At 38.1% G+C, this 23,014-nt stretch overlaps 1 protein-coding gene across 13 annotated transcripts in view; it reads left to right on the top strand.

The window, feature by feature from the left end:
* The window catches only part of COBL (cordon-bleu WH2 repeat protein), a 150,767-nt gene that overhangs the window by 97,428 nt on the left and 30,325 nt on the right, over positions 1-23,014 (top strand). For 10 of the 13 annotated variants that reach the window (XM_015282316.4, XM_015282312.4, XM_046929137.1 and 7 more), the window contains 2 exons: positions 2,895-3,033; positions 5,922-6,092. In XM_015282316.4, coding sequence (XP_015137802.2) covers positions 2,895-3,033; positions 5,922-6,092 — 310 coding nt within the window. The remainder of the gene's footprint in view (positions 1-2,894; positions 3,034-5,921; positions 6,093-23,014) is intronic. The other 3 variants (XM_040695853.2, XM_046929139.1, XM_046929138.1) reach the window with 1 other exon arrangement.

Raw genomic sequence — 23,014 nt, 5'->3', positions numbered from 1 at the left:
TGTGTTTTTTTTAGTATTGGTGTTTAGCTTCATATGTTTACTAGGGTTAGCTTTAAAGAACTACTTTAACAATATTTTACAACCTGTTCTTGAACTAGACACTTTCACATACATTGCAGTCTGTCTAGCTTTCAGCACTGTTCATCTTCTTTATGGTGTTCGTGAAGTATGCTGTGCTTAGGTGACTATACGATAAAAGTTTTTGTATGTGTGTATTTGACCAAGCTTTTGTTATTGCTGTTGTGTACTATCTATTCTTTAGCTTTTTTTTTTTCATCAATAGCGGTTTATTGACCCATACATCTGTCTAATGTTCCTTAGAAGGTTCCTCTAAATAAGAACACATACAGTGGATATAAGTTGGCTTCTCTCAAGAGTTCTTTCTTCTTTGTAACACCATAACGTGTCTTTTAGGAATTTGGTTATACCAGACTAATATCTTTCACTTACCTAGTACTCAGTGAGAGTTGGTTAGTGATCTTTATCATTTCAAGTGGAAAAACGCTTTTCTTTTTGCCTTGATTCTTGAGATTTCCTAGGCTTATCATTTAAATCAGCAGTCATCCGTTTTTATCCTCAAGTAAAGTGACCTTTCTGCTTGGAAAGACATAAGTGAATCTGGAAGCTGAAAAATGCTATTAAATAGCTGCAAAAGTCATAGCCTGTACTTACCAAGTATTGGGGGAATTTTAATTCTGCCTGTCTCTCACATGATTCTTTGTTGCTACTGAATTTTGGACACTAGTGTCAGATTTTAATGTTCAGTCTCATCCCCACTTTGGTGATTCTCTCTTTTTTGTAAAGTACCACACTAAAGAATCAAGCATTAAAAGCTTAAATGTATTTGTTTATTCTAAAAGGCAGAGCAGAGAACTGTGATTTTTTTTGTAGGTGCCTTTTTGCCAATTGCCCTAAAAAAGCATGAAGAATGCAGAATTAGATAGCTATACTCCCTGCAATTCCTAGTCTTCAAAACCAGAGCCTGATGAGTCTGTTTCACTGAACAGAGCTTCCATCTTTATTCAGCTGCATATAGAGCATTTTGGTAAACATTTTTTTAAATACTTAATTCAACTTTAGTCATTTGTAGTCAGTTTCTAACAGCTAGCAGATGGTTTCTTCATCAAGAGAGGTGCCCCATATATAACTATTAATTTGAATAAAAGTTTTTCTAAGAAACGCTCAGTTTTTGCTGTACCTATTACTGAATATTTGGCCTGGTGCTCTTTTCTGAAGAGAAGGGTATTTTTTTCAAATTCCATGAAGTTTTGGCCGACGTTCTTGGCTGTTGACTATGCTTAGTTTTATCTAGCTTGGCCTCTCTGGCTTTAGTCACGTGCTGTGCCCAATGGATATTTAATATAAAAAATACAGAAGCAGCCTATGTTAGTGGGTCCCAAAACCAGGATGCCTTTCCTTCGCCACTCTGTCTCTGTTTGCTGGAGCCTGCAACCAATCCTGGTTAATGCACTCTAATGACAGTGCAGTTGCTACCAAGTTTCACCATGTGCAGGAAAACAGGTGTAGAGACCATCTGTATGTCCTGTGGCATAGTGGTTAGAGCATTGTCCTGCAGGCTGGTAATTGAGTTTCCTTATTTTATAAACTAGACCCTTCTTGTGGACTTTTGAAAAGGAAGGCTAAGGGAGGGAGGCTCTGTTCTTTGTAAAATTTGTTTGTCCTTGGAGTTCCCACTCAGCCTAGGAAAGGACACGTACGAATGCTTTTCTTCTGATCTCTGATAATAGCTTTGAGCAGTGTGAAGCTACTATTCATTTAATGAAATCGCCCACAACAAATGTATTTTAAAATTTCACCAGTCTTTTGGATTAAAGGAAGGATTATTATGATTATGATTATTATGATTATGATTATTATTATTGTTTAAGCCTTCGTTAATATTAGAAAACTGCCAGGCAGTTCTTTATATTAGGCATCTTCAGCTATGTAGATTATCGAGATGGACAGAGCAGTGAGGCAATATGAGGGAACACTGAGGAATGCTAATAGCGTGCTATGTGTGGGCAGCTTGCATTGCCCTCTGCCTCAGCAGTGCCTGATTCTGTCTAGTGTTGCTGGTACTTTTCAAATATGAAAATTCAACAGATTTTCATACATTTTTTTTGTTTGTTTGTTTTTATTTCTATTTTTTAATTATTTTTCCAGTGAAAAGAAACAGAGCTATGTTCCAACAGTCAGCAGAAGATATTATGCAGTGCAGTAAAACCGAAGACACTCTTAATAAAATTTTTCATGTTTTAAAAAGCAGTGTAAACGGTAATGAAGTTTTGGCTGGCCAACCAACATATTGCAGTTTTTGGAAGCAGAGGTGTTAGAGATCTTCAGAACTATGTCTGAGAAGTCCAGTAAACGTGAATCGATTACAGTATCATCTCCTATCATTATACAAACAGACTTCAAATTTTGGTTCTCTTCTCACAAGCCCTGAAGCATCATTTTGAGAGGACAATGAGAGAAATGAGAGTGTATTTCTTCCCTACATATACAGATTGCAGTATTTAACCATAAATTAAGATCTGAAGAAATCAGCGGTAAAAACAAGAGCGTACTATGAGTTAAGCGATTACACGTAGTATCATACTATGCATTGCTCTCCAATCTCCTACCAAAAATATCTAATGAAATAGACTGGTAGTTCTGTTGTGACATTTCTTTGCCGTTCTTGCCCCTGTCCTTCTTTGAGTGCATTACTATGCCTCTTGTTTTCTGTCTTATCAATATCCTGTTGGGACTGTAAATACTTATCTTAAATATTTTGATGGTGCTGTGTGCTAAATAAATTAGGTCATATGACGATCACTTTTTATGCTGTTGGTAACTTAAAAAAAACCACCAACACATCCTTTACTTTGCATATTTTTCAATTTTACTAGATTTCACAAGGAGCATCTCTTAACGATCTACAGAAAAAGAAGAGGCGTGCACCTCTTCCACCAACTCAGTCTGCTCCACCTACTCCAGCCATGCCAAATAGGAGGGAAGAGATGGAAGACAAGAGGAAGAGCACAATGGGTGAGAGACATTCTTTTCTCCCATGTAATTCCATGCATGTGCTTTCAGCACTTAGTGTTCAGAGTTTTCTTAATTCTGTTATGCTGTGAGTGAAGAAATTTTATAACCTGGGGGGGGGGGGGGGGGGAAATGCATTTACTCTACAGAATGAAAGTCTGGAAATAAGCATTTGTATATTGCCTCTTGTTTTAATGACACCATTCAGAGGACTATGGAGTAGTAAAAGGCAGATAATCCTGTGGATGATATGAATGTTTGGTGCAAGTTAGATATTCCAAGGCACTTGCACTGAACCTTTTCTGTGCCTCTAAGGTCGTGGTGATTTCCCTAGTAAAAGGGAAATGAGGAAATAGGCCAGGCAACTCTGAATCTATCTGAAGCCATGGGGTTCTACTAGAACTTAAGAACAGTCAAGCCTGTTCAGGTTCTCCTGAATGTTTCTAAAACTGAAAGACATTTTCTTTTCCTGTAGTCCTCCAAAAGTTTGATACTGACTCACCATGTTCAGTGAAGTTTTTATTTTGAAGGTGCTCCTTGATGTTATTTTAAATTAATTTCTCCTTAGTCTATATCTAGAAGAAAAGAACTGGTGCTCTTAAAGGAATTCCATATGTAGCTGGAGACAGCAAAGGAACTGTGGTCTTCAGCTGTATATGACACATTTGCTGTCATACAGGCAGACTGAAAAATGCTCTCCCAGACCTCTATTGTTACCTGACTGCAAGCTCATTCAGGTCGGTGGGAGCTTTGCCCAAGTGAGGACCCCAAGATTATGCTTTTAGCAAACAAAGTGATTTTATGATGGGTAAAGATATGAGATAATAACCCCACATATTGGAACTCGTTTTTCAGTACATTAAGAGAATCATTCTTTAAGTGCTGTAATGCACTCAGTGCACTTCAGTTCATGCCTTTGACCTCATGTTCCATAAAGTACCTAAGACATACAGATATGACATCCTGTCATACATAATTGCTTACATTATGAATGCCTCACAGTTTAGAAAGAAACCTCTTGGCTTTGTTCCAACATTTATTTTCAGTAAATGCTTCACATTTAATGCCTCAGCATTTATGCAGCAGCAGGAGTCCATTATCGTATGCCATGCTCGACTCCATTGACATCTCTAATTTAAGCCCCCCAGGGGGAATGTTATATCTGTGCTATATAATACAGGAGTTTTCAGCAAATAGGCCTACTTTTAACTATTGCTGATGTCACAGCCTGACACTTCTCATGTCTTGCCCTATTGCAAGTTGATGATTGATAACACTTAGTGCTTTAACTTTTTTTAACTGTTAATTTTATTTTGTATCAGTGCTCAGAGCATTGCAGCTGAAATAAAGCAGAGCAGAACCACTTCTAGTTGTTCAGTGCTGTGTACGTAAGTGCTTTCTGGCCAGACTGTTGATGTAGGGTTATTCAGTATCGTTTACTTTAGTGGAGCCTTATTAATTTACACCGACAAAGAGCTCATCCCACAGTAGCTCAATCCTCAGTGCCTCTCATTTTCTGCTACTTTCTTGAATGAATACATTCATTAACAAGAAGAAATGTTACAGCAAAGGAAGATTGGTGAAACAGCTTCTCTTTTAGGCCCCTGCAAGAAAACGATGAGAAAGCACAGATGGCTCTGAAAGCAGGAAAGAAAAGCTGTGAAAAAAGCAAGACGGTAGTGAGAGGGAAATGTGCTGTGAGAAATAGGCAGCCTCATGATGAGAAAGGATTAAAGCTACCTGTGCATCTCCCAACTTTGCCTCATAAATCCGAGCAAAAGATTTTATTTAAAATATTCTCAAACAGGCAGATGGGGAGCACTTCAGTATTCAATATTGAGTCACTTGTTCTGATACCAAAGCATTGTGCTGTTTTCTCAAAGCAGTTAAAAAAGAGTGCATATTGGCAGTATTTAATTGTGTCGTGAGTCTGTACAAACTGGTGACTCTTAACTAGTAATCATAATGGCTTAATCTTTTTTCCTCACTGTTGGTGCTACTCCCTTTCTCAGCAGCACCAAAGCATGAGCATAGAAGTGCAGTAGCAGTGAGAATGGAGCAGGCAAGACGTCCATCTCCGCTAGTATCCATTTTCACCGGTGACCAATTGCAGATGCCTAGGGCAGGGCATGAGAGCAGAGCAGCCAGACAGCTGTGTTTCTTCAGCATGCTTTCAGCATCTGAGGACATTTTGAATTGCAATAGCTCTAGGCCTATGCACTACGAACCATCAGCAGCTTTTCAGCACCACAGCATAGTGCAATGATGCATACCTATCTAGTTATTGCATGTAGTAGTGAAATAGGCTCCCAGTCAAAGTTATGAATGTTTCTTACGATAGCTTAACAGTTTTGTTAAGAATGACTTAATCAGCTGCTTCCCCACAGTGACAAAATGATTCAAAAACTACCTAGAAAAAGAAGAACCTGTCAAGATACCTACTTAAAAAGCACTGATTTGAGGCATTTTCCTTTTTCTCTTACGGAGTCACGTAAGGAAAGTAGTCAAATAAAGTATCCTGGAAGTCAACAAATCCATTCACTTTGATTCTTAGGGATGATAAAACCTCATGTTTCATTTCCTTATGGTTTTTTTTTTTTTGCCTTTTTTTTCAATTATTTTTCTCTTTCCTTATATTTGGCAAAACTCTGATAAAGATATCAACTTAGTTAGTTGTGATGTACACATATGTTTTGGGCCTGGTTCTCCTCTCTTTGATATGGGAGTCCAGGCTTTTCCTTCTCCCTTAATTACCTGGGGTTAAATAAGAGCGGAATTACATCCAGAGAGACTTTGGATATGGGTAAAGGAAAATCAACATGTTATAAAAACAGTAAGCACAGCAATTATTGTCTTGATGCTGAAGTAACTAGACAATTGATCCCCTGTAGGTGATGGACGGCAGGTGCCACAAAAGCCTCCTAGGGGCCCCACTCGTGACCCACCCCAGTTAGTGATCCCCCCACCCCCACCTTACCCTCCTCCTGAAAGAGACAATATGGATCCAGCAGTCTCTTACAGAGAAGCAGATGTTACAGCACCAACAAAACTGGTACCTAAACGTATGTTTCAAAATCTATGTATTTGCATTTCATCTCTTCTGATGATTAGTCTCAGGGGTAGTTTTTCCAGACTTTCCTCTCTGTACATATGTGTCTGCTGTTTTCCTTTTTTCCAGCCTGTTGTCTTTTGAAATGTCCAATGCAGTGTAACTAATTAATGCAAAGTAAATTAAGCACTTGTTTGCAGGCAGGTTTGCTAGAGATCCCTGGCCATTAAAAACATTTAAAAACAACCATCAAAACATGTGAATTTGCCCAACTGGAAGCAAAAATTCATTGCCTTGTGTTAATTCTCCGTCTTTGATTTTCTGTACTAACACTTTTTCTCTCCGTAGAGACAAATTCCTTTGGGAGTCAGTAGGTCTGTGAGTCTAGGTTGAAAACTGCAGGGTGTCTCCCTTCAGGAAAATTAAACCATTTACACGAGCTGTATGTTGTTAAAGGCCTTCCTGTCCTAATGGATACATCTTCCTTGACATCTCTGGATACTCTTTTGTGTGCTCTTCCCCTCAGGGCATAACTGTTATCAGACAAAAATAATAAGATAGTTTCCACATCCTTGAGTATTTGTGAAAAGCATGTTTTCGTTACTTTTTCTTGCTTATCCATTGACTGTCTTTAATTCTTTGTACACGATCCAAGCCTTTGATCATGTAGTGTATTCCCTGTGGGCTTGACCTGCACACCCGTGGAGATCCTGTAAAGGCAGCAAAGCTCTGCATATTATGGCATCACATGGACACTTCTTTGAAGGTTAGGAGTCTGTCTCCAAACCATGGGGTAGAGAAATGCCTCCATTAGCTGCTAATTTGACAAAGACTTTTTTCCAGGGTGTTTTCTTACTGAAATTATTCTACAGGTAGCAGTTATTCTGACACTTTAATGTTGGTGGTTTTGCTGTTCAGTACTAACTGATCTATGGCATTGCGTTGCTTTTCTAATTTGCCAAGGAAATAACGATTGTTGAATTTTATTGTGGGGGAGAAAAAACTGAGGCAATCTGTACTAACAGAAAACCTGACCCTCATTGAGGATTAACCCTAATTCATTTATTTACCAACAGAATTTACCAACATGCACAGAAATCGTATCATACCTGAAATCCTTTTTTGCTAGATACCACTAGCTTGCCTACAATACTCTCTTTATTAAAAATCTGTTGTGGCCTTCTTTACATTAATATTTCTGCTTCATTTGAGTTTCTACCGCTCCAATATTTTGCAATGCTTTCCTGATCTACCTTAGTGATCAAATACACTTTAATCAATGCAGCTCTGATATTATCAGCTTGATCGTTTGCTCTTAAACAAACACAATATCCTAGCCAAAATGATTTGATTAAGCTTGTACATGGAAACATAATGTGAGCTTTTATGATCCTCAGTTTATTCAGAGCAAAGCAATAGTGTTTAGTGGATATTTATTTTAGACATAAAGCGTCAGTGTTGGAGAGGGACAAGTTTAGCTTTACAATTATGCTGTACTCTACCTAGATAGAGTTATGCATATAGATTTACAGGAGAGGAACGTGTATAGATGTACACATGAGAGTAAGCAGCACACATGACACATGCTAATTATGTTGCCTAATTCAATTTCAAAAGGTGCTTAGATGCCGTAGTGACTGAGTGGTAAAGAACAGAGTTTTGCAATGATGGTTTTTATTGCCTGAGAATGCCTCAAGCACTGCAAATAGGACTTTGGCGGTAGATTCAAAGAAGAACAAAGTTTTCAATCTTCCTGACTCTAACCTCAGTAAATGTGTTTTCTCATAGAACAAGGTGGGAAGGAGGATGAGCTACTGATGCCAGATATTGATGAAAGGCATATTTGTTCTGAAAAGACTCTCAAAACAGCTTTCTTTGATGATGATTGTGGTCTCTTTGTGCTGAGTGGGTGACTGTCAGCAGCAATTTGACAAGATGTGATTCCCATTCAGAAATTACAATTATGTGATCGTGTGGAGTTTAAATTCTTGTTCCTTATGATCTGCCATAGTTTGTGAGGCCCTGTGCCCCACCCCTCGTTCCTTCCCAGCAGAGGCACAGTTGTCCCATTATGCTCTGAGAAACCCACGTTGAGGAATTTTCATTTCATAGAGGATGTTGGTAATCGCTCTTCATGGAGTTTTCCAAACTTAGGTAGAGCATAAGTCATTCATGAATAGGGCTTTTGCTAAGATATTTGGGCTTTTCTGGCTCTAGTGGTAAGAGTCTCTTCCACAAACAAGAGTGCAATTGTTCCAACTGGATTTTGGTTTTTAATCTTTTTATTCTCATTTCATGGGCTTTCCTGTTATTTTCGGTCTTGTTGACCCTTAGCTGCATGTTGTGTGCATGTTTAAAATGATATGTTTATGGGATCCTGTCTCCTTCCTTATCTTACTAATCAGATTTTTCATGGCGTGTGACTGTACAATTAACTGTGCTTTGGTAGTACAGAAGTGAAGATTGTCACCTCTTTTGCATGGCTTTCATTATGTCATATATCATCTGAAAGTCTCAATAAACTGGATAATACCAGGTGCATTTTAAGAATCTGGGTAGAAAGGAGCCTTGTCCCCATATCTATTTATTTATATTTTCACTATGTCAGTGAACAGTAATGGGTACTATAAGCCACTTGACAAAAACTGTGACTATTTCACAGTTTGGTCGTGTTTCTTCAGTCACCTTGGATATATATGCATTATTTCACAGTCAGTAGGGATAATCTCTTACGAGTTGGACTTTATTAAAGCAAAAATAGATACAGAAACTCAGAGAGAGAAAACTACACGTAGTTCTAAATTGAGAACTGGAGATTACTGAGTAGGTAATTTTGTTGGCTTATCGTAATGCAGTGACGCAAGAGTCTTTCAAGTGGCCCAGTCTTTTCATTCTTACAGATGATCTGTAAAACAGGAAAATTGGTAAGGATGACGTAGGAGGCTTATACCACCATCACGCCTCATACTTGTCCAGCCTGATCTGAGGAAAAAGAATGAATTTGAATCTCCAATACCTTGTACCTTCTAGAGAATTTAAATTCAGGCCAAGTTAAGCAAAGTTTGTAGACACATTGCATAACAGTGGCTGTCACACTGTTGGGATTGAGTTAGCTTATACCTGAACCCAGGGAGTCAGTCTCAGAGCATCTGTGGAATTCAGAATTTCAGTGTATGGGCACACATAGTGACACTTCCTTTGGGCATCTGGTTCTTGAAGGTTACTGAGCATGCTAGCCATTCTGTTGTGTTTCCTACACGGTATTCATTATTTTATTGTTTTACTCTTTTTTTCCCCCAACAGTTTATTGTTGTGCATCATTCCCTTCATACAACAAGCGTGTCTGACAGACCCTCTTCCTCTGACCTTCATACCTCTGAACATCCTGTTGCCTCTGCTACCCCGATTCTTCTGTTGCCTTTCTTCCTTCCCTGCTGGAAAAGAACCTTTTTTTTTTTTTTTCTTCCCTGACTGAGATTTTGGCTTCCTTTCTTTTTGAACTTTCACATTCTCTTCTAATTACTGTCGATTATTTTGGCTGTGGTTCATTTCATACTCATTTGTGAGGTATATGCTCCAGAACTGAATGCTGTGTTACATAAATCTATATATCAGCCTCAGAAGCATTATCTGTACATTTGTCCGTTCTTTTTTGAAGGATTCTCTTTACTTTGAGTCATGGTTTAATTTGATCTGGTGTTTCAAATAATGTGTGCTATGAGGGGGAGAAGGGTGTATTTCAATACTATCTAATGATTTCATGAAAACTTTCTAAAAATATTTTTTCTTTTTTTTTCTATTAGCCTAGGTATAGCATTTTACGTTCTCAAATATATCTTATTTTTTCTTCACTGCATATGTTTTGTTCCTTTGAAACAAAAGTAGAGCTGGGCATGGCCTAGTCAAGTTGAAGTACGGGATTCTTTCTGTATCTTGGCTATCATTCAACGTGCGAAGTAAAAACGAAATAGAAAGATCTGTCTGATTAAAAGAAGCCTAAAAGTAATACTAAGTATCAGTACCAAATATACTGATTCATAGGCTTTACTTGTGCTTTCATCCTGGTGCTCAGTGTGATTAATTTTATCTTGATGTTGGAGTCATCCCATGGCAATCAAGGTGTGTGTTCTATTTCTGTAGCAAACAATGCAAACACTCTTTGCTCAAGATAAATCTCGTTCCACGACTCTCCTTTTTATGGTTGTAATAGGAATATTCAGTGAGTTATAATTAAAATATCAGCTCTAGGATTGTACTTATAAAAATTTATTTGCGCTGAAGAAATTTCTTTGTGTGAGCGGCCCATAAGGCATGTATTTTTAATCATTTTGCATTATAAACATACATTTTATGAGTTGCAATGGTGCACACACCCAGAACTGTTCTGACCTCACATGTGCCATGATTTAAGACACTTACGTTACTTAAATTAGTGAGTTGCAATACAGAAGTCTAATTTAAATGATGAAAAATTATTGTTTTACCCTCAAGCAAACAATCATGTTCATCTTGAATCCTTTCCAGGTAGGCAAAATGGAGAATAACAAAACAAAGCATTCCTACAGATAATGTGAAACATGACTAGAAAGGGTTTTGATGTCTTTTAATACAAATATGACATGTAGTTAATAAGTTTTAAGTGATGCCTCAGAATATATATTTAATACCCTAAGGTATTCTAATAAAAGTGGAGTGGAATTGAACTGTCTATGCTGCCAGGTACTTTGTAATAGTTTCTTAAGACAAGACAATAGTTTAATTGTAAGTCTTCTCTCTTAAAAAAAGGAAAAAGAAAAAAAAATAGAATATACACACAATGTGAAGATTAAGAACCTAATTTACCTATTCTTACTGCTGTATTTACATCCCATTTGTAACTCCACAGAGTTACATGCCCCATGGAGTTAAGACTAGAGGAAGAACAGAATAATGAAGTGGTGAAACAAAGGGGTTTGAATTGAGTACAGTGTAGAAGTACAGTATATTGTAAAAGCAGTTCTTTGCATTTAGACCAGTTCAGCTTACTAGAAGGTCAGCTTTTTAACTAAGTCACAGTTTTGATGAAAAGGTTTCCTTGCCATGAAAGAAAACAACTATGATCCTCACCACCTATCTGGCACATTTGCTGTAAAAAGCTGTTTCCAGATAGTCTGATTGAACTTGAAAGTGCTGTGGGTGAAAACTCAGAAATTCATTGTTTATCCTTAATTTATTTCGTTTTTGTATTAAAATGCCAAATTTGCCTCTTTTCTTTTGCCTTTTTTTTCCCTGTGTTTGTAGAAATTTCTGTGTAAAATTGTGATGACCAGTTTTAACTGCTAGCACTGTCTTCCTGAATTTAAAAACAAAACAAAACAAAAAACCTAAGTTCTTGCTTGTGCTAGCTCATACCCTTTGTTTCTTCAAGTTTCAGAAATGCCAGGTACGTATATGTAGTACTAAATGGTAAAAAAAAAAAGAAAAAAAGAAAAAAAAAAAGAAATGCTGTATCTTTACAAGAAATGATCTTAGTTATAAGCAATTATGCTTATGCTCCAACATTAGCATGTTTAATAACTCCCATCATTATATACAGTGTGGGAATGAACTTCCAATGGCACTCATTATATCCAAATCTATTCAATGGAAGCGCATAGATAAGCTGTTTCATGACTGTTAATTCATTAATAATGTGTGTATGAGGGGGTAGAGTGTTCAAGCAAAGTGAGACCATGGGAACGTGAACTTGATGGAAGTTTGGTTTGCAGGCACCAGCTCAGCACTGAGGTGCGCTCAGGGAATCCCTCCTTGCTTTGTGCCTTACCCAGGGTTTCTGAAGCCACCTCAGTTCTGCTCCTCAAAATGAATGAGTATGTTTGTTATTTTCAGTGACAGGCAGAAGTGTCAGTTTAGTTCAGTTTGATGGAGTCTTAAGTTAGCAGAGATATAAATGTGCATTGGCATGGTGTTATGCCTTTCATTTTATCCACAGAGACAAGAGAAATGCAATGAGAATGACATGGAAAAGATGATAATAAACTGCTATGCTAGACATCTCCATCAAAATGGTCTTACCAGAGTTAGTAAGAAATTTAAGCTATTCACCACTTTTCAGCACTATCTGGGGTGAAGGAAAGAAAGAAAAAACAAAACCCCCTAACAACTGGGAAGCATTTGAGGAGGGTAAGTAAATGCAGGATAGCATATGGATGAAAGTAACTTACAGTATTATGTCTCTGGTGGCTGTGACATTCTGTGACTTTAGGAAATAAGGGCAGATGTATAATTAATGGTTAATACCATTCTGATGCATGATAAATGTCCTCATCTCCTACAAAATCCTTTGACTTATAAACAGATTAAGCTTTGAGGTGGACAGATTTTATTGACCGGACATTTAAAACTTTTTTTATTTTATGTTGACCACCAGAGGGAGCCAGCGTTGTCACGTATCTGCAGTAAGTAGCAAGTAAGGATAATGCTAGAGGTGAATGTTAAACTATAAGTATCATCACATTTAAGCAAAGGCTTTCAGTCTTTAAGAAACTCATAAACATAGATGGAGTTTACAAAGTTTTTCTGTTCATCAACTAAAAATAAAAGTAGTTTTTCTATGATTTTTAATCAATTTAATCACAAATATGAAACCAAATCATATTTGCATTGAATGCTATTGTGATGGCATTTTCCAGACACGACCTCAAAATTTAACTCTAGGGGTGTTTGCAAAGGGTGTCAGCATGTTCTATTACTTATTACAGTGCAGATATTGCCTGCGTATTTATTATAGCCTGTGTCCAAGGTGTGGAAATCAGTGCATATAGCTGATGTATGTGCTGAAGAGCAAGTAGATAGGAGTTGGCCACATTTAGTGTAGATCTAGAAGGATGTGTTCTACTAGGAATGTTTATCAGCATGAGTTGTAGCATTTCAAAGGTGTGTATAGATGGTTTTAGTATCCATCCTCTTCCACAGTCAGGTGACTGTTCCCAGCAATTCAGTCATTCAGTCATCTTCAAACCAAAGATTCAGAGACTCTCCCAGCACCCTTATATATTTTTTCTACATGTAATTCTGTCTTTTTTTATGACTTATCTTTGAGGATTGAAATGAATGCTGTCTTTTGTGCTGAGCAGCTGGAATTTTTTCTTTTCCAGCAGTAGAGCTGCAGAATAGTAAGCTTTGGATTAATTCCATTTTTATCTTTAGAAAATATGCTGTATCGGTCTAGAACTGAAACTTATTCTGAGGTGAGGTGGGGAGAGAATATTTTAAATATATCTGTGGAAGGAGAAATTATGTCTCTTTTTGTTCATTTTTAATGGGGGGTTATTTGTAGCTGGCTATGGGGTCTTGACTACTCAAATAAGTGCTGGGGAGAGTGATAGGTAGATAGATCATCCCGTCATAATGATGTGATAGATTGCAAAGGCTTGTGATGCATTTATTTATGAAACATGGCCATGTAATCTATCATATGCCCATCATCTGTCCCTGTATTCTGCATATTTAAAGTCCGCTCTGTGGGTATGATTCTTACATGCTCATTCTTTGCATTTAAGCCCTCCTTACAGTTCCATCACAGTATAAAGTGCCTTAGTGTGAGAGTTGTGCTCAGTGTGTGTATATAAGACAGCAGTTCTGTCTCCCTAACTTGGCTGCTCATCATTACCGTGACTCTCAATATATATTTAGTTCATGCAGTAGGCACCATTTAACTTTCCGTACTAAAATACATGTTATTTTAGAAGACAGAATGTAACTTATTCCATCCCTCCAAAATTACAGCCATGTTGTTTTCTAATGTCATTGCAAAACTATGAACTCCCCCCTCAAGGACAGTGAGACAAACTTGCTGTCACTGTTTACACACTTCTTCAGATATCTCACACACAGTATGCAGATAAGCTTCTCTGGCCATACAGGCACTATACAGAAGTCCACTGCTGAAGTACGTAAGAAGTTGACAGAACAAAAAGTGACACAATTTCTTGCTCATGCAGAAAAGCTTATACATAATGAACTTCACTGGGTTTTGCTGAGATGGAGAAGGGGAATGGAGGTCTTGTATTTTTCTGTGCACAAATAAGCTGCTTGGTGACATGTTTATTGTGTGTTCTTCTGTAATGGTTTAACTACAGGTGGTGAACGGCTGTTAAAAGGATCCAGCCCAGTAGCAAGAGCTGTGTCAGGACCAGATGATATACTGGCTATGTATAACTGTTAAGTCCTTTATATCCCTTGAATGTGCCTTGAACATCAGGGATTTATTTTTCTGTTCAGTTCCAATAAGCAAATTCTAAATAGTGGTCACTAAATCTCTTTCATTTTTCTTATGACTGGAGAAAGCACTGAAGAAGGAGATACAGTCCTTTGTTAAGGTAATGGCATAAAGCGTGTATGTTACGTTCCCTTACGTGTTCACTCAGCTTGCTGTCACAGTACTGGAAATAGTACCAGAGACTTTGCTAACTTCGAGCAGAAGTTGGCCCTGATGTAATTCCTTTGAATATAACAAAGTATTTTCTGGTTACATTAAGCAAGGGACTGGACACCAGTGAATCAAATTGTCTTTCTAATCTCCCTTCCTCATGTTTAGCTCTTTGACTGCTTATTTACCTACTTCATAATGTGTGGAGTAAAACTTAGCTTCCCATTTCCCACTCTGACTAAATATAAAAATGTTTCCCTTCTTCTAACTCCCTTGAAGCCCAGTTCTGCCATTCAAGTGGTGTGTGGATAAACTTTATTTATTCTAAGTGAAACCAAATTCCCTGTTTTTCCTCTTCCTTAGTCAGAATAAGAGATTAACTTTGTGAGGCTCACCTTTAATAACTGGGTAGCTTCTTAAATGTACTCTGTGGGATTTCTAGAAACTGTCACACCCATACCAGTAGAGAAGCTTTCATTTTATCACTAGCAAGCTGGACTGGACATCTGTGTCCAGCCAAGTATGTGCACATGGGGCAACTGTGTGTGTCTCCAAACTTCAGTCCCTAGTATAGCTTGGAAGTTAGGCTTCATTTACACGTAATGGGCCAAATCAAACAGGGTGGGTGGTGTTCGAGATGGCATGGAAATTTGTAGTACAAGGTCCTACTGATTCAAGTGTAGTCACGACACAGAGATACGGAAAGCTAATGGTTGAAAATCTTGTGTTTTCTGTACTGCGTAGATGATAATACTCATACCAAACTGCTCATCCAACCTCCAAGATGCTCATACTCAGCTTTTCCTATTACCACTTCTAAGCCAGTAAACACTCACTAAGATGACTGCCTGCTTTCTTCTAAGAAATTGAGAATTCTGGCCATGCACATTCACTTCTGGGTTTTAGGGCCTGAGGGAGCAAAAGGCTGAGAGCGGAGACAGAGCCTCTTTTGTCAGCTCCTTTTGTGGATTCCATAATTGGTTCCTGGCATGGATAAAAGAATTACTTTCCAACCTACTGTACCATACGGGAAGGTGGGGTGTAGTAGAGGACAAAGACCTAAACCAAAAGAAGACAGAGGAAAGAATGACGAAGGAACACTGTAGCTGGCAAATATTTTTTATAAGACTATTGTGATTAAAAGATGGAAGTAGAACTGCTAAAAATATATGGTAACCTGCCATAAGCAGTGGTAGGGGAATACCTAATTTTAAAAAGGTTTCTTCAATTTTTGCACTTGATAAAATGTTGAAAATATTTTTTTTTTACTTTGTAAAAACTTGAAAATTAATGAAATGCTATTTCCAACATAATTTTTCTCAGCCAAGTGAGAGCAAAATGAAGCCATCTCTATTTATAAACCATTCCTATGTGTGAAAGACTTTGATATAAGAATTCAAGAATTCTTATAATTCTGTAAGAATTATGAAGAATTATATAAGAAGTGTAAGAAAACTAAGAAAAGCTAAAGTACTGAGAAAGTTTTAGAATTCACGGTAAGAATTTTCTGCAGTTGACTGTTGACTGTAACAAAAGGTGCAGTTTGGAAGCTAAATACAGTTTTCAACTTGACTCTGTATGGAGGCAGCCTAATAGTGGCCAGCTGAGTGCTCTAGAAGGGTCAGCCCATATCGCTTCCTGTTATTACTGAGAGCAGAAACTGAATATTTGGGAACTGTGGCAAGAATGCATTAGTTTCTTAGCTTTATCTGAAACTCTTGGAGTAGTGACAGTCTCTCAGACATGTTCAATCAATGATTAGGAATGACATGATTCTCTTCTACCCGGTAAAACTTAGCCTGCTTTCCTCCCAGAGAAAGGAATTTATTTATTTATTTTTTCCCCAAAGAAATCTTATTTCAGTTAAACACAACACATATGGATATTTTCATGATCAGTCATGATTTAAAAATATACATATTTTTTTTACTTCTAAAACCCCTTTCTACTTGTTTTCAGAAACAACTGTGCCAATTAACTGACCAGTCTGTTAAAGAAACTTTGAGGTTTAAGTGTCCGAGTTTTCCAAATGAAAACATTTGGTCAAAAGGAGGAAAAAAACCCATGCATATACTGTAATTTGCTTGTTTGCTCCACTCCTCAGTGGACATGCCCAGCTTCCTTTGTACCTGGCAGCTTTCCTGTTCTGTATGCATCAAGCTAATCGATGTGATTCAGATGTTCCTCAAATAAAATCATTTGTCTTCAGTGTACTCCTACAAAGGACACAGATTGTACTAAAAAGGCCTTTCTACACTTTCAGGGTACACAAAATACATGTCACTGTTCATAATACGAGGCCTTGGCAATGCACTGGTTGAATTTTTTTACACAAAAAATCCTTGCACAAGGCAACTCCTTGTGGTTTTTCCATGGAGTTAAATTAGTGCCTGTGAGAAAATTAGCAGACTGAAAGCACAGAAGTCTTTAAACTTACGTGCCCTGATGTGCAGAGTGATGACAAACCACCAACTCGATTCTGCACTGGTCTGATAGGGACCACTTTAAGGTGAGAGGGTCATGATGGTCAATCAGAAGAGTGAAGGTAACAGTAGAGCATTACGGTGTAAACCGTAGGAAATCTCATCACCTTGCTTTTAAAAGACAACTTGAATGTTAAGATCTGTGAATGTTTCCTTCTCTTTTTCTTTGTTTTCTACTTTTCCTTCTGCAGACTCCATCAAGTAATTCCTTGAGCAGTTCCTGTGGACATCTGTTTTAATTACTCAGTTCTCTAGGCATTTGAAAAAGGTCAACTCTGGAGTTTTGATGTTGTTTGTAGCCTCTGTCTCTCATGAGATGAATAAATAGATATTCTTTCTCTGGTAATTTATGAAGGTCCTTCTACCTCTTGATGAAACTTACAGAATTGAATTTTAGCACTGTTATCCTTCCTGACCAATTCAGAAAAAAAAAAAAAAAAAAAAAGGCCAATTTTTAGGATTTCAGAATTACTGGAGAGTTTCATAGACAAACTCGTAAACCTGCAGCAGTGTGATGTTCTCAACTTTATTTTTGTGAGAACTGAGGCTAAAAATTAAAAACAGAAAATTCAGAATTTTGCGTAGGGAAAACGACCTTTTATGCCGATCATATTCAGAATTAAACCCATTAACTCAGGTGAAAAATTTCCCAAACTAGCTTGTCTGTTCTGAGGATATGTTCGTAGTGAACCATCATATTCTAGAAATGGCCCTGCTCCAGGAAGGCACTTAAGCATGCTTAATCGGGTACCCCATTATACAGCATGCACGTTATTATTGAACGAACTGTGTAAATGAAAGTCTTAAAATGCTTCACATGAATAAAAATGCAGACAGATTTTCCCTGTGGGGGTTCTTCCCATGGAGGAGATACCTGCAGCTTTGCATTTTAATCAGTAAGTGGTCCAATCCAGCTCCCACTGAAGTCAGTGGCAAAACCCACCTGATTAAATGGAAGCAGGACCCGATACTAACAGAGTAAAATATGAAAGGGGAAAATTTATTCCAAGACAGTGCTCAGATGAAGACCCATTTCCAAAGAAGAGCTTTTCTTCCATGAGGGTACTGGTCACAGGAGTGCCAGAGAAGATACTGCCATTAACATTTTGCTATACACAAACCAGTACAAAGCGGAACATCTGCTTACAACGCTTGCCTGTTTGCATTTCTTCCTGCTGGTATTCTAAGTTAATAGGGAAAGAGAGCCTGAGAGCAAAGCACAATTGATGAGATCGCTTACTTCAGAAGAGGACTGTGAGGGAACGAGCCAAATTCAGCTGTGACTTAGGTATTCTCATCTCTGCTTAAGTCTGGAATGACCTGATCTAGTCCATGTGCTATCAAAGGATGTATGACATGCAGGCATGACTCTGCATGACCGCAAAGCTGTTCTGTGAGCACCGTGTTCTCCACCTGTCCCATATTCCCTCCTGACTAAGCTCCTGGTGAGAACTTCATTGTGCATGTTTGAAAAAGATAACCTGGTGGCTAGAGCACAAATAGGAGTTTATGGTACTCAGCACTTGATTCCTGCACCCACGCGGTGATTTCTTGGCTATGTGTCTGTTACTGGAAAAAACAGCTGTCCCTTGGTGTCCTTCCATACAAGCAGTGGCCTCTATGGGCCTTTATGCAGCTTGTCAGTGGCTCTTTGCTGACAGCACAGTTCCAGGCAGCATGTTTTGTGGCACGTGTCCTGGTCTTGCTGCCCTTGGTTTGCACACTGCCCAGCAGGAAGTCTCATCTGCAGTACAGCCATGAAGTGTCCATTGAGAATGGTGCAATACCGCTGTGAGGGGTCTTATGCAAGATGTTCAGGGAGAGAATTCATATACTCTGGTCCTCGATTTTTGTTAGCTACAGGAGAAATTGAGTGTGAATGCATAGTAAAATGTGAAATACCTTAACTCAGAAAAGAAGCATGCTTTTATAGGATAAAATATTCCTCTAAATATAATTGACAAAGTAAATCACCAACCAAAGTATATTGAAAGGTCTGTTGGAGTTTGAACTTCAGAGAGGGAGCAGGTGTTCTATTGGTGACGGAAAGAGTCTGGTAAAGTACAACAAAGGAGGTAAGAATGAGTTTTGTGTCTTTATAGTACAGACACGTATGAAAAGATTTTCTTATTTAAATTTGGAGCTAGCTACTGCAAAGGTATTTACATTATTGGTGGTTTGGCTGAAGCTTATGTTTAACAGTTAAATGGAGTTATATTGTGCTGTCCTAATTGTAAGCTAGACAGGTGGTTTGTGTATGAAACATTTCATTTCCCTGGGGCTCTGTCTGACTTCAGATGATGCTATAGGTACTGTTCTGAACAAAGATAGAAAATGATGTAAGGAAACATGACGCATCCACTGAGGAGGGGACTGAAGGGAAACATCATGGTTCTGAATGGACTGAGATGCTGTGAGGATGAATGAAAACTCAATAAAAACTCAACAAGGTGATGAAATCCCATTTAGTTAACCTCCACTCCGGTCCAGAGTTCACTCTTAGCTGTTGCTATTAAGTGAAACAAATTTTTGTTTTGCCATTACTGCGTAGTAAATCTGTATTGTTAGGAAGGCACCACAGGTATTTTCTTCTCACTCGCGGAGTATTTCTCAGTAGAAGCACTTTTATGCACAAAACAAATATACTTTGTCCCAGAATCAGAACAGAGCTGTTCAAAATTTTTTACTTGTACGCATGTAGTTCTTGATGGCCTCAGTAACAGAGAGTCAATTACAGATAAACCTTATTCTTTTCCACAGTTCTCAACTTCTAAATCACTTTCAATCAGAAACAAATGCACAATTGTGAGTGGAATGGTATCTCTGTAGTACAGAATGAGTTCCTAAATCCCACAAGTGTGTGGGTATGCATGTTTGGTTTAGGGGTTATTTTTTGTCTTTTCTTTACTGAGCTTGCTAGCAGCTAGTCTCTGGGGAAGGAAAATACAGTTACAGTGCAAAAGTGTTTTATGGTTCTTTTCCCTGGATTATGCTGGAAATAGGAAACTATAGTACAGATTGTATGAAATTTTTAACAGTAAAGACAAACAGCAAAGAATGGAGTTAACTGACTAGAAGAGAATGCACAGGGAGAAAGTGATGGGGAAGATTAAAAAGAAATATTGAGCAAATGGCCATTTCTTCTGTGGTCTTAAAAATCACCTAATTCAACGTTGTTTTATTGCATACGTGCACTAATCATTTCTGGTTTTAATCATTATACCGCATATGCTTTTCAGACAATTTTACAGTCTGTACTCAAAGGTGGCTCATGAAAATCACCTTCACAGTCCATTTGTTTAGATTCTGCAGCATACTTGAGTTCAAGCCAACCACCTCTGTAAAGGATGCAGATTACTGAAATCTATCACTTATGACTAACAATTGCTAGCAAAATGTGGAGAGTGGTTTATTTCTCCACCAGGCTTATTATATCAGACAGTTTCTGTTGTTAGATCTAGATTTTCCTTTCCCACAAAGGCCTCCAAAGAGCCCCAGTATTGATCACAGCATGTTACTGGTATTACACATGATGATTTATAAATTGCAAGTCTGAAGCTGTCTATTGTATACTCTTTAATATATTTCCATGTTATCCTGTTTCTTTAAGCTATGCTGTCTGCTTGTTCATAGTCTTTTGAGCTGCACCGGTGTGGCGCACTGTCTCCCTTTTTGCACGTAAGTGAAGAAACAAAGAGAGCCAGGAAGGCATCTTGTATGTAGATGTGGCTTACTCTTAAAAAAGTGCCACCATCATACTTCATGATGCGTAATAGGAAGTGGAAAACTCACACTATTAACTCATTTTTCTCCAAGCACGGTGACAGCATTTTTAAATTAATCAAAGGAAAAAACTATCTACTTGCACACTTGGTTTTGCTCACATTAAAGAGCATTTTGCTTTTCGTGTCGCATTTGCAAAGGATTGGAATCTGTTATGTCTGATCTTGTTGAAGAAGGCTGAGCAGTTGGGTAGCTATGGTGTGGAGTCATCAGAGCCTTCAGATAAGGTCTTCGTAAAACCAAGGAACTAGTGAAAAGTGAGTTTGAAGAGAGTGTCAGAAAGGGGAGGATAACAATCAGTATAACAACAGCAGGAGCATTCTAGGACAAATCAGCTTTGCAGAGGGCAGAGAGATTTCTGCAGTCATTGAAGAAAGGCTTGTGGGAAAAGAAATAGGGATAATTAAGTCCTATGTGTTAATTTCCTATTTAAAAATCTCTTTTACATTGTTTTGGACTTTTTTTTCTCTGTTTTCTTGTGTGGCAGATAGTAAAACAAAAGGTCTAAAATGGGAGAAGGTAGCAGCCATTTACTTGAGTTGGTAGTTTCTGGTTGCAGATTTTTTTGCAGTAAGAACCACATTTAAAGAACCTGTTGGCAAAGAAAACATGTATGGGACATAAGGCTAGGAAGGAGACTGAAAATACCCCATTATATGAAAACTGCGAGTCACATGCGTGACTGCATGAGTCAACAACGTGCCCTCATGGTAATGAAGCACTAACCACATACTGAATTGCACCAGCAAGAACACAGCCAGCAGATCAAGGGAAATGATTACTCCGTTCTACTTGCCTGCCTTGAAGCCACATGTGTGCTCATTGTCCAGATGTGGGCTCAGTTTTGCATTCTCTCAGACAAGATACTGACAGACCAGAGCAGAGGCAGCAGCCTGGTAGTAGGTCTCTGAGATGGCTGGAGCATATGTACATGGAGGTGCTGAGGTGCACAGGGCTTTTTGATCCTGCTAAAGGGAAGGATAAGGAGGATTTGAATGCTGTAGTGCAGGAAGAGGCAGACAGAGCCAGATTCTTCTCAGAGGTTCATTGCAGAAGTCTAAGAGGCAACAGTAGCAAGTTGGAGTGAGGAAAATAAATTAATTTGGAATAAGAAAATGTTCATCATGAGGAGAAACCGAAATGTTGCCCCGGGAATGACTTTATTTTCCAGAGAGTCTATGGTGTCTCTGTGCTTGGAGATTTTAGAAACTCAGCTGCTCAAGGTCATGAACAGCCTCATCTAAGCTGCGTGTTAGCCTTGCTCTGAGGAGGATTTTCAACTAGGTTACCTCCAGAGGTACTTCTCAAATGAAATTTTTCTGGAATTCTATGAGTTAAATGAACTGAGACAGTGCTAAGCTGCTCTACATACTCATTTTAGAGGGCTGAAGTTGCAAAGCATCCTCACTGTCACATTCCTTGTGCACATCTTCAGCCACTACAGGGCAGTTACAGGAATTGAGAGGAATGCATCAGAGCTCAGTCTGTTGCCCAACTTCCCTAATTCTACTGTTAATGGATAACAGCACTCATTATTTAAATAATCAGTATTTAAATTTAAAAAGTGAAAGTTGGCATGTAGGCTCAAGTATACTAAGAAACATGTTGAATTAGAACAATCTAAATCGCTATAAATTCAGAGGAGATAGCCCATTCTGTCTTGTTCTTTAACTGAACCTATACTTCACATACAAGTTTTTGATTGATGTGCAAAATGAGTAAAATATAACCAGTACCCATTGTACCTGTGTAAAAATTCTTACACTGCTCCTGCATTGCTTATTTTTATAATCTCTGTTAATCATTGCCATAATTCCCTGGTTTTTTTTCCACCAGGTTTCTTCCAAGTACGTGAAAAAATGCACACTTTTCTTCAACACTAATCTTTACTTTGTACTGCCACTGCAAAGAATTAGAGCAATTCTATCCCTTGCTAGAAGTTTTAAGTTCTGTCAGTAAAATAATTATGTTGCAATTTGGGCATCATTATAAGAATTATTATTCTTTAACATGATGAAGTTTGTAATATTTTTAACAATTTTAGTGTAATAGGCCGTTTGAACTACCGCAGAGCAATTTCAATCCATGAAAAGAAAGTTTTCTGTCAGTGGAGCAAGTGGTGAAAGAAATTGGAAAATAATTGCCAAGCTCTTAGGGAACAAGAATTTGAAGGAATTATAGGAACTCTGCATCTCTAAAATCAGTATGAAGTTCCAGTTTTTCACATCAGCTACTACCTCTTGAAAAATGCCTTTGGTT

This window comes from Gallus gallus, chromosome 2 (genome assembly GCF_016699485.2).
Source record: "Gallus gallus isolate bGalGal1 chromosome 2, bGalGal1.mat.broiler.GRCg7b, whole genome shotgun sequence".
Lineage (NCBI taxonomy): Eukaryota > Metazoa > Chordata > Aves > Galliformes > Phasianidae > Gallus > Gallus gallus.
The sequence above is the reverse complement of the archived record's forward strand: the minus strand, read 5'-3'. Positions and strand labels throughout refer to the sequence as shown.